This window comes from Rhinichthys klamathensis, unplaced genomic scaffold, assembly GCF_029890125.1.
Source record: "Rhinichthys klamathensis goyatoka isolate OS25496 unplaced genomic scaffold, OSU_Roscu_1.1 h1tg000339l_1, whole genome shotgun sequence".
Taxonomy (NCBI): domain Eukaryota; kingdom Metazoa; phylum Chordata; class Actinopteri; order Cypriniformes; family Leuciscidae; genus Rhinichthys; species Rhinichthys klamathensis.
In genome coordinates this window covers 299,495-311,979 of record NW_026606853.1, presented here as the reverse complement: position 1 = coordinate 311,979, position 12,485 = coordinate 299,495, and the positions used below count along the sequence as shown (strand labels likewise).

The 12,485-nt window shown below is 38.2% G+C and overlaps 2 protein-coding genes across 9 annotated transcripts in view; both read left to right on the top strand.

Annotated features, from left to right (window-relative positions):
- The window catches only part of bsnb (bassoon (presynaptic cytomatrix protein) b), a 95,078-nt gene extending 89,582 nt beyond the window's left edge, over nucleotides 1-5,496 (top strand). For both annotated transcript variants that reach the window (XM_056272487.1, XM_056272486.1), the window contains exons 8-13: nucleotides 114-967; nucleotides 1,151-1,286; nucleotides 1,386-1,511; nucleotides 2,867-2,922; nucleotides 3,162-3,264; nucleotides 5,121-5,496. In XM_056272487.1, the coding sequence (XP_056128462.1) occupies nucleotides 114-967; nucleotides 1,151-1,286; nucleotides 1,386-1,511; nucleotides 2,867-2,907 (1,157 nt within the window). In that variant the 3' untranslated portion in view covers nucleotides 2,908-2,922; nucleotides 3,162-3,264; nucleotides 5,121-5,496. The remainder of the gene's footprint in view (nucleotides 1-113; nucleotides 968-1,150; nucleotides 1,287-1,385; nucleotides 1,512-2,866; nucleotides 2,923-3,161; nucleotides 3,265-5,120) is intronic.
- A 4,732-nt stretch (nucleotides 5,497-10,228) lies between these two features.
- erc2 (ELKS/RAB6-interacting/CAST family member 2) overlaps nucleotides 10,229-12,485 on the top strand; it is a 60,706-nt gene continuing 58,449 nt past the window's right edge. For 4 of the 7 annotated variants that reach the window (XM_056272492.1, XM_056272489.1, XM_056272493.1 and 1 more), the window contains exon 1: nucleotides 10,230-10,439. The gene's annotated coding sequence lies outside the window, so the exon portion shown is untranslated. Of the gene's footprint in view, nucleotides 10,440-12,485 lie in introns of all 7 variants that reach the window. The other 3 variants (XM_056272488.1, XM_056272490.1, XM_056272494.1) reach the window with 2 other exon arrangements.

Below are 12,485 nucleotides of genomic sequence, written 5' to 3'. Positions count from 1 at the left end.
TTATCTTTGGGATTTGAGCGTTGCATGGCTTCAGTGTGTTCAGATACTGTTCTTTGCCATTGGCACTTCCTATAGCACAAAGTATTGACTTTCTCCCTTCATTTCCCGAAAAGCCTATCATTTGGGTCAGGAGGAGACAGACTGGTTTGAAAAACCACGTGAAGCTCGGTCAGATCGCTCTAGACACCATGGGAGTGGAGGTCACTCATCCTCTAGCAGGAGGGGCAATGTTAAGCACACTTACCATGATTATGATGAGCCCCCTGAGGAAGACCTGTGGCCTCAAGACGAGTATGGACATCAACGGCATTCCTCTTCCACCTCATCTCGGGAACACCGTCACCATGGCAGCAGCTCAGGAAGACACTCTTCTTCCCGTCATTCTTCAGATGATCCCAGGTCGTCTCGTTCTTCAAGATCACATCCAAAAGATCCTTCGACCCGCTCAGACGGCCGTGCCACAACATCCTCCACACAGAAAAGATCCTCAGATCCACGATCTGCTGGCCACAGAGACTCAGGAGACTACTCCCGTGATCCATCAGGCCAACACCATGGCTCAAGTGGACAACGGGGGCAGAGGCAACCAGGCTCATCCAGGAGGCAGGAGCCCCCTTCAGGTTCTAGGCCGCAGCAGGGTCTTGGAGAGCAGCAACCACAACCACAGCAAGGACAGCAGCGATCCACGTCTGGCCAGCAAGCATCTGCCAAGCAGACAGGGTCTCAGCCACCTGAGACAGGGCAGCAGGGACAACACCAATTGGGACAAACAACACGTACACAGCAGCAGCCACCACAACAACCTGGGCAACAGCCAGCAAACACAATGGGAGCAACTCAGCCCACAACCACAGCTGCTGGCATGGGAACAGGTATAACTCAGCAGCAATCTAAGCCAGGTCAGGCTCCAGCACAGGCAAGACAACAGCCAGGAGGACCCCCCACCGCCCAGCCAGCTGCTGCTGTGGTGAGTTTCCATAAATCTTGCTTAAGATACATTTACTGTAAAACCACATTTCACATTTGGTTATATGAGGTATGTTTTAAGTTTTATACATAAGTTTGCCCTTGAAAGTGTGATTGACAAATATTTAATTTCTTTTAAATTAGTTAATAGTTTCTTTAACGTTGCCCCTCATTGGTTGTGCAGGTAAAATCTGAGCCTGCTGCACCTGCACCTGCTCCCGCACCTGCACCAACTCCTGCACCAACTCCTGCAGTTGCTATTGGATCAAAAGCTGTACCTCAGGCTGCAAAACCCCCCCAGATTCCTGTTACAGGAATCGGTAAGTGGAAATAATTTTGATTTTCAGCAAGATAGGGAAACATATTTCATTACTGGTGTATGATCTAAGCAAAAGTTTTTGTGCCTTTTGTCTTTTCAGGTTCAAAGGCAGCACCCCGGCCAGGAGGTATAGGCAGCGCTGCACAACCGCCTGCAGAAGGAGAAACTGTTCTTACAAAGATCCTGCAGGGAGGAGCAGCGGAGCAAGCTGGAAAATTAGGAGATGGTATGGAACTGTGAAACATAAGCAATCAAAATTTTGGCAACAGGGATAGAGACAGATGTTATGGAGAATATGTGGCATGTCTTGACTTAGGATCGTAATTAGTTGCCATTTAGCAGATGCTTTTCTTCCAGAACAGCTTTCACTACAGTAATTTCAGGTATAGCACCCAAGGGTATCCTGGGTTTAAGTGAAAAATGACTGAGGCCTGAGCAGTACTGTGATCTCAGTAATTCTCAATTCCTGAGTTACTCCTACTTGGGATTGAATCTACAGCCTTTGTTTGCAGCCCTGGGGCCGTATTCACAAAAAATCTTAAGGCTAAAAGTTGCTCCTAATCAGGGCTTAAAAAAAAAAAAAAAAAAAAATCGGTTCACTCCGAGCAGAATCAGTATTTTTACTTTTCTGTTCATGCGTTCCTTCTGTAACATTACCGTTCTGAAAACAGTGTGATTAGAAAAAATACCAGTTAATAACTTTATTTTTTTAAAAGTCTTTATTTTTGCCCTATACTTTATACAAGAACTTGAATAGAACTGTATACTAAGACTAAACCTTGTAACTCCAGAGGATCCTCAAATTTTCAGCAATACCTCATACAGTAGCTCGACCCGCCACAATCGTGAAGTGCTGCACACATTTTGGAGACCGTCTTTGCTTATTTTCAATGCAAGGGTAAATTAACTGCTTCTATGAATAAGTACTGCATTTTCTTTACTCAAAAAATATGATGTTTGAAAAGGCAAATTTTTTAATGTTTAGGAGCAGAGAAGCGTGTCTTAGTCTGGTATTTGCTGTCTAGCCATAGCCAATACAGCCTGTCCATAGCACTTCATCTTTTATAACACAAGATTTTCGCCAAATGTATTAAACGACAGGAAAAACTGAGCGTCCACATAGCTACAATAAACTTTGTAACCTGTAAGTTATTAAAAATGTAATGCAATGCAGTTACTGCCTCATGTGCGGCTGTTCTAATCAGAGCCGGCGCCAGGGCACATAAATCGAGTGGGCCAGCGGCTGCCAAAATCACGTTCACATTATATATTTCTCCTTCCTGCTGTCTGCCTGCTAAACTTCTCTACCAACCACTGTGTGTGATTTAAAAGAGCGCGCTCATAAAAAAAGTGACATCATCCATAGCAATGAGTTCAACCCAGCCTTGCTCTTATATTAAGAGTTCCTTAGTAAAACTTGCTCTTATGAGTTTTGTGAATAGGTTTTAAGCTAAAACTCCTAGCTAGGAACCCTTAGGGAGGACTCCTAGTGGTAAGATACAATTCATTGTTAATATGGCCAAAGCTGTTTTAAGATATGGCACCTAAATTGTGTTTTTGTTTTGCTTATCTTTTATACAGCTGTATCTGCTCTCGGGAAGAAGTTTACTTCATTTTGGTGATCTGCTGATAAGAAGGTGAGAAAACACTATGCATTAACCTTCTGAAAAGATCAGCATGAAATTGGTTGAATGTGGTTAGCGCTAGATTGGTAGCCATGCTGGTTAAGCTAGTTAAAAAGTAGTGTTGACACATTTCTTGCATTACCCTTTTAAATAATTAGTGTTTGTAACTGTTACTGTTACTCGTATGAACTACATATGAGCTTTTTAAACCCATTGGAATTTATTTATTTTTTTGCTCAATTGTTCCTCAGGCATAAGTTGGGGTGACTTGGAGTTAGAACTGGAAAAACCTATGAATTTATTGCTGCCATTTAACATCTTTAGCCTGAGGGCGGGGTACACCTGAGGAAACTGGTGAGTATTTTATTCTGCAACTCAGAACAAGCTGAATAATTCTACTCCAGGCACTTTAAATACCAAATTGAATTCTGTCTAATATATGTCATTATGCCGAATTACCTTTTTAACTTTGTTGTCAGTGTACAGTCTCATTGATAGACCAACGTGTGTGAAAATCAGAATGCAAATACATTGACTATAGATGTATGCAGCTAGGGCTGTGAAAAAGGTAATGACTAGCTGTTTAATGCTGACGGACAGAGCATTTCTTCTCAGAGTGATTTTGTTTCTTGATCTTTACTTCAGGCAGGGCAATTGTGCATCTATGTCCTCTCTGCCACTTGCTCTGTCGAAGGTTAGAGTTCAGATTAGCTGACCCTGATCCGAGGCCACTGAAATCTAACCTTTCACTATTCAGCGTGGGTGAATTGGGTCAGTCAAAGTGAGCTATAATAAGCAAGCAGATCAGTGGGCTTGGATTAGCATTAGCATCCGTGCAAAGCTCAGTCATCTTTGTGCTGACAATATTCTGATGAGTCACATTAATCAAGACGCAATCAAAATTGCACAGTGCACCATGTCAAAGAGTTGTACCAGAAATTAAACTGAAACGGTAAGGGAAAAGTTTTGTTTTAAAAAGTTCTGTACGTGGATTAGCTTTGTATTCACCAACTGTACAGTGAAATGTGGCCATAAAATCTCATGTCCTATTGAACCTCTTATTATCTGCTGAACATTTCTGCCTTTCCTGCAGTAGTCATATTTCTTCCATTCCTTTATCAACCTGTGGTCTCTTCCTCTCATACTGTCGCTGGTATTGTATCATGGTGACTGTTGTGGTATTTTACTGTCAGCGTGTGTTGCATGTGTAGATCCAAAGAAAGGATCTGGGATAAAACAGGTTTAGGGGCTCCTTAAACCACGGCTAATCCGATTCAACTCCCGGCTATCCAATCCAAATCCTGCTCCATACATCAGCGTGGTTTTCTTATGCAATCACAGTGGAAGGTGTGAGTGTCATTCTAGTCACTATACTCCCATTAAAAGGAATATACTGTACTCCTCATGCAACCTCAAAAACGTAGTTTTTTTTTTTTTTTATTAAGAATTGTTAAGGCTAGTAGTGCATGTAAATGCATTAGTATTGCTGAACATCATGCCATACATTTTAAGTCAAGCTTTCCATCTTTTCTGACTGTAATTTGTGCCATTTATTCAACTTTGTTTACAACTTTGTTTAGCTTGTTTACACATGGTGCACACATTTGTTTAATACTGTTAAAAAGATGTTGGTGTGAGAAATTCAGCCTCTTCTGTCCTCTAGTGTTTAAGAAGAGTACTACATTTTATAACCCTCAAAAAAAAGTAAACTGGGCCACTGTTTTTAAAACTGAAATATGAAGCTTGTGTTTTTGTTAAATCACTTACATTAATTATTCTGTTAAATCTTATTTGAGTTGTAATGAGTCTAAATGGTCATTTCTTAGGTGGAAATGTGTGTTTTTTTTGTGTTTTTTTTAAATGGATTAACTTTTGGTTTTCTACAGACAATGTCACTAAGTGATTCTATCTCCTGCCAACATGTATAAAAGCATGTACTTTAGAAACAGTTTGGGTTATTTTAATATTTCTTGCCTGGACCCTTGAACTTCCACTGTAATTGCATTTTAACCTGAGAGTTGAGGCAATTTTATTTTTTTCTGTGGTAATGGACATTGTCATAAATTCTGTCAGTAGAGCTTAATTTGCATCGAACCCAAAACATTCCTCTAATAACTTTTATTCCATTAGCATTTTACCAACTCTGCACTCTGACTATGCTGGGAAAATACCAAATATTGTAATATTTCTTTCTTTTATCTCTTCTCCAGATGTTTCCAATGAAAACATTAGGATGAAATTCACAGGCCCGGTCTATCCAATGATATCTACATAGCAACCAAAACCGGAGGCTAAATCTTTCTTCCAAAGTGTTTCCATTGCTATTGAAGCAATTACAGTTCCCAAAATGCCAAACTGCCTGTTCTTTTTAAAGTTTTTCCAATTATGTCTTCCCTTATATGACATAATCTGTGCTCAGGTGACCCTCCCTATTCCAAAAACAGCATGAAGATGTCAAGCAGCTGCAGTTCTTAGCTTTTTGCAGTCCTAATGAAGACTTCTCTGCCGAGACTCAAAGAGACCATAGCAGTGAAGGAGAATAACTACCTTACAAAGGCTTAAAACAAACTGTTAAAAAAAAATGTACGCTCCATTTCTAAGATCTTGACATTCCAATATGGCGATGATTGACCCTCTCTATGAATGTTTTTGTTCCTCCCTAACCTTTTTGTCACGTGTGTACTGAATGCAAATGTGTAAACCGTGGACATGGAATGCACGCACAAAAAAAAAAAAAATGTATACATACATGAGAAATATATATATATATATATATATATGAATCCATATCTAGACAACTTTTCAGAGTCTCTAAGGGTGAAGCCATGTGCACCTTGTATAAAAAGCTGGTTATTTAACGTAAAACTATCAGTCAAGTGCAGAGGTCCGTAATATCAGAATGTTAGCATAGTCGTGTCCCTCTTTTATCAACCATTAAGCCATCACTACCCTATCCCAGAATTCCCTAAATTTCCTTATGTTTTTTGCCAGTTAGCTTCTTATCAGTTTCGCCTAATTTTCTTTTAAATTAAGAGCCTTACTAATATTTTTTACTTGTATACCTCATATTTTTTTAAAGTTCCATATCATCCTTACTTGATTTATTTTGCACAAGTGTATACTGCTGAACATGTACATATCTCTCGTTAACACACTGCTATTGTAAGATATTGATTTGTGTATTTATGGATTTATATTTCGGGTATTTCTTTGTTTAATGTTTGGTATTATTATTATTATTTATACCTTTACATCATTTTTTTTCATATGCTTCCCCTCCCCCTGAAGCAATAGCATGCTAATCCGTACAGAGCACAATAATTTTGCATTCAAGTTCCTCGTCACAGATGTTATTGTCATACATAGACAGGTAAAATAAGTTGCTACAAACCCCAATAAACTACACCATCACCATCTCGCCCATCCAGATGTTCCAAAAAAACACATTTACTGATATGTAGATCCACCTAGCAAAAGGGTTTGAACTAATTTCAAATGTTCTATGCAATAATCCATGTAAAACCTTTTCCCACTGCGACATCCCTCACCGATACTGCATTACGATATGTTCTAATATGACTAGGGACATGTTTGTATTTACCTTGTATGTATGAAAATATCGAACTACTAGATTTCTTTCTTATTATTTTAGTGGCATGTTTATGAAAGCCCTCGTCTTCCCTAGTTTTCAGGGAATCTGTTGCCAAAGGGTTAACTGTGTGGACTGTTGGTCTTGGACATCCACCATCTCTGTTGCTTGCAGCATGATTCTGCTCAGCTCTCTTTGGCTCTTTGTAATGCTGTCATTCGCTCTTCGTGTCTGCAGTTTGATCAGGTGACAAGTCGGGCACACAGCTTATGCACTCGTTATTTCATCTCCTCCAACAGGGAAACAGGTTTGGTTTGCGAATGTTGTCGTGTCCACACAGGACACACAGGTCTTCGTGCGATAGATATCTGCTTACCACCGAGAGATGGAAAATAAAGACCATTATTACGATAGCAGAACATGACGTGATCTTAAAGGCACGTGGATGTGTAAAATTGATAATGTCATCACAGTCTAAACTATGCTTTGGAGAAGATTCAAAGGCGACTTGCTGTAAACGTGATCACTGTACAGTATGTAGCATGAATTCACCTCCATGCCATTCATATGAAAATCAGGGCATGCACATTGAAAGCACAAACATCACCATTTGAGTTTGCGAGGTGCGTTGATTAGAGGTGAATCTTTTCCTTTTTGATACTGGAATGTTGTTTAGGCAATCAAGACGCTATGATGAAGAATAATAACTCTTCTACATCACTGTTACCATGGAGATATTCAATAACAAGTGCATGAGCCAAAGTTGCCACCACAAAAGCCGGCCACAGTGATAGATAGAAATACGCAAACACGGACATATCTTCACAAACAGGCATGTAAACACACAAACACATACACACACATATAGACTAACTGTCGCTGTAAATACTGACTTTGGTTATTTTGTACAGTGTTTAAATATCATGAGTAAAATGATGGCCGTCTTGTGCAACTTCACGCCGGCCTTGCTGCCAACCTTTTGTGCTTTTGTGTATAAAAGAATAATGATGATTATTGTTATTATTATGAGAAAAAAAAATATCATAGTATATATGTTGCTGGCTCTCAATGACTGTTGACTACAGTGGGGAAAAAAAAATCCGAAAACATTTGGTCTGTGTAGGGTTTCTATACTATTGTGTTTGTTAAATCTAAATACAATGGAAAAATATGTAAGTGGCTTCCATCATGACCGTGCCAGAAAAGAGGGTTCAGAGTGAATAAACAGATGTATTATAAATTCAAAAGGGAATTGGGTAAAACAACACGGGGGGAAAAAAGTGAAAAATTCTCTCACGGATGAAGATTCACTCACTGTTGTAAGTGCAATGGGCTAAATGTGAGTCCAGTATTCATTGTGAAATATTGTGTTCTTTTCAATGTATTCCTGTTAAAAGATAAATTTTTGGTGCATCATGTCATGTAATGTGATTATGAAAATAATGAACCTGCAATTTGTTTCCAGACTGGAGAAGAATAAAGACAAAAAACTAAAATTGACATGGTCTCTTGTATTGGTGTCTGTCACTCACTGCAGGAAAATGACATTTTGGAGAAAAGGTACGTCAACCTCTCTTTCTTATCCTAAGATCTTATCCCATACTTCAATTTAAAATGCCTAAACTTAAGTAACAAAGTTTGGTTGTGTAATTCATCTTGCACCATTTGTGCTAACACACATGAATTATAGGCCTACACCAAATCATGCGGCATGTTGAGGAGTAGAGCTGGTCCACATTGCAACGTATGTAATTTAGGAACTGCATATGCATTGATAAAATCCACACAAATTCACTATTTGAAGATGCAATTTTTGACATGACCTCTAGGTGTCATCAGAGGACCATTCGTCTCAATGTGAGCTATGCAATGTAACATATGAAATGTGGAATAATTTTGCATTTTGAAATGAACTTTGCGGCTCTGGAATCAAAAATAGCAAACGCCCACTCACTGAATAATCAATATTTTGTGCTCTGATAATTCAATTCTTTCCCCAAAGGCCACAAACAAGGGCGACAATTGATTTTGTTTGGCAATCAGCGTTCCCATGTGAAAGAAAGGATGAGAACAATAATGATGTTGTGGAAAGACAACATGCCTGCTATGCAGAGATTTTGCAAACATTTTCCTCTCTTAGTTTTCCTGTGCAATTAAATACTGTACTTTATCACAGTTGTGCCTTTATGTAAAGATCAATGGAACATTTGTTCAACATTGAGATAAAGTGATAAACTAAAACAGGTCTCGGCCTTCTGTTAATGGAACTTGATGCAGATGATGTGTGTTTGTGTAACTGTGTAAGTGTTGTCTTGTCCACCCACTGTCACACACGCTCAACGTCAACATTTGCTCAAATCCCTCAGCACCGGGACGGCTTGTAGCGTGTAAAAGCGCTGTGATCAGACATTATTCACACCACCTAGGGACTGGTTGGGAAGGTTGAGTCATGCACAGGCTAATTAAGTCATTTGCTGTAAACTTACATATCACATTGAAATCAACATTTCATTTTAAGCAGAAACCAAGTTAAAGCTGCTAAAAAAGACAAGCGACCCTAAAGAGATTTATTCATACCTTACAATTTATTCATTATGAACATTAAATGGATTTAATCTCTTATTATTATAATATTTCCCACAGGCTAAATTTAACAGCCCCAAATTATCTTGCACTCCTTAAAGAACAGCAATACATCTGTGGTCACAATCTTCTTATAATGTATCTGTTCTCTTCTACTTCAATAGTCAAAGTCCAGGGCATTTTAAAGACAGACCTCTGACGGTCTCCAACCTTAAGCATCACGTCTGGAGTCAGAGCTGGAGGGGAAGTGTGTGACAGGCAGCCAATCACAGAGCACCGGAGGCATCAAAGCCAATTACAGCAGTGGTCACATGACCACACTTGGCTGCATATGATTGGCATGGCCGCAGACAGTGGCTCACCCATCAACTTCATGCAAACTTCTGTGTGACCTTCACAGAATTCGTAATGAGAAAAGCAGTTAGTAGTACTAACTTAGCTTTTCACCTTCCATTGGTTTAAAAAAAAAAACACACACACACAAACACATAAATAATATATATATATTGTTTTCATATATATGAACATGTATATGATATTTTTCTTTATGACATATACACACACACACTATATATATATTGTGTGTGTGTGTGTGTGTGTGTGTGTGTGTCATATATATATAGAAAAATATCATATACATGTTCACATAAAGAAAAAAATATACATCTGCACACATATATCTGCACATATGTGTGTGGTTGATACATATATACATTATTTATGTGTATGTATATATACACACAAATAAATATAGCCTACTGTATATATATGATATATTTATATAGATTATGATATATATATTTTTATATATATATAGTGAATATATATATATACAGCATATTTATTTGTGTATACAGTAAAATAATTTGTGTGTGTGTGTGTGTGTATATATATATATATATATATATATATATATATATATATATTCTTTATATATATATAAAATTATATATTATTATAACTGTATATTTGCTTGTGATTTTCCTCATTTTTAAGTTAATTTGAAGGATTGTCCTATGTGCTTTTGGTCATCATAGCTTAACCTCATTTTAACCTTTGTGTTAACAGTATTTATAGACGACACTGACTTCAAATTGAGCTTATCAATTGATAATACAGTGCCATACAAGATAGGCTACACGCATGACAACGCCTCGTGGTCGACGCTTCTCCTCTCTCACTTTTATGCGCTGGCCCTTTAAATCTGAAGCTCATTAATGCGTTCGGGGGCCGAGCTTGTGTACGTGTGTCCAATCAGAGCGCGGGATGTTGATGCTGGAGTGGATGCAGGACACGGGACGCTGATGCTGATGCTGGGGGACCCGCACAGTGATGGAGCGGCGACGACGCTGAAGAGGTAACGAAACGGGATCTAACGACACACTGGCTTTCATTCACTCCGTTTAGGGAGAGTCTATATTAAAGATTGGAAATTAGAATGGATTTATCGATTTGAGCTAATTATATTCATTTTGAATGATGGAAAATGAGCTGAAATCCGCTGTAGTATGAACGAGATGAAGCGTCGATCGATGCTGTTTCAAATGCATTTGCTTGATGATTCATACATACTCGAAATTAAAATTTATATTAGTGCGAGTCTATCTTCATAATAAACGGTTGATATTTTCTCTATGGATGTTTCTGTGTGCGGTCTAAATGAGAATAATTCGATGTTAGAGATGACATTTATTAAGCTTAATAATGTTGATTACACCTATCATTTCTAAGTGCCAATATAGGTGTATTAGGCTACATCTTCAAATATATATTGCACTCTGTGGTTTTCTCAAAGATATCTTCTCATTTAGGAAAAAACATGGGCTTGTATGACTTGTCAGCCTCTAGGAGTGATTTTTGGGGGATGATTGACATTGCTGAAAGCCAATCAGAAAGCAGATGTTATCCGCGCAGCCAGTGGCTGAAGGATGAGGGAGGGCTTTCACATGCGGCTTCTGTCTGATCTTCAAAAGATACAATAATTTATTGTTTTTTGAATAGTGTCTCTGGCGACCCTTGATTACAAGGGACTTTATGGGATATTTTTTCCACAATGTGACCTACAGCCATCTGTAAGCGACGGTTTTGTATAGTGTGTGAACAGTCAGCATTGCTTCAAAATTATTTTATTAAGATATAATTGAGAAGAGAAACATACCACCATGTTTTATACCTGGAAATCTCTGGAAATGTTATGGGAATTTCTATAGTGAATACATCTTTAGATATGCATGGCTTTAAAATGTGCATGTGTGCAATGTTTAATTATTTTTTTTAAATCCAGTAAATATAAGATAAAGATTGATATTCACTAGTAAAAGGTGAGGGAAATGTTTATTAGGTTTTTTAAGGTAAAATTAATTAACTTTTGAGGAATAGTTTCAGCATTTGCTTTTCTTTTATTACATATGCCAACAAGTGATCTGCTCCAATTTGTGGTGATACACTTTTAGTGAATAAGATAGGCCTATTTTACCAGGGTAAAAAAATCTTCTTTTTTTGACTTGAGTTGAATTAAATTGTGGGTTCGAGCCATACACTGAACATTAATGTCTTGGTTAAACCATATTCCACACAACAAATATCGCTTGGCCAGTTCGTCTTTTAACATGTCGAGTTATTGAAGTCTGGGTAATTTGCCCTTTGTGCCTCTATGAACACACTGTTTCAAGTGTCAGTGAGTGTCAGAGAGAGAGTGGCTCATTATATGTACCCTACCACCTTGATTAAGCCATTTATGCTGGAGAGCAGCTGGCTTCTATATATTACTGACCAAAAAAAAGCTCTTTCTGTCATTCAATTCTCAGGAGAGTTTAAGGTTCTCTGCTGTTATTAACCAGCTCAGTCTCTGTTACCTATGTCCGTTGACACCAAAACGCGACGTTTGCTTGTTTAAATGATGCTGTTGGCAGATACTTTTATTTAAAATGACTTAGGGTGTGTTCACACTTGGCATGTTTGGTTTTTTTAATTGAAACGGGACGTGATGTCACAAGATACAACCCTAAAAACGACGGAATGCTCAAGCGTACCTGTTTTTTCTCGTCATAGGAGTTACGTTGCCCATTACAGTCCGGTATAGGCCTCGGAAATACCCTCTCTTTGCAGCAGATCTTTGTTTGTGTGTAACACAGAAATTCCTGGTACTGTTTTGACTCTGTTTTATAAGCTCTTCACAAGTTCCTAAGCTGGTAAAAATACCATCATATGGACAGACCTACAATGAGCGCGTTTAGCCCAGAAAACAGCATTGTTTTGAATGTTGGGTAAGTTACGTTGCAAAATATACGTCATAATTTTAATTCTTTAGGTTTTAATTCTTTAAATCTTTAGGTTCGGTCTTAAAAATGACAGTGTGAACACCTAAGCAAACCGGGATTAAATATATCATTTTCTTTTTTGG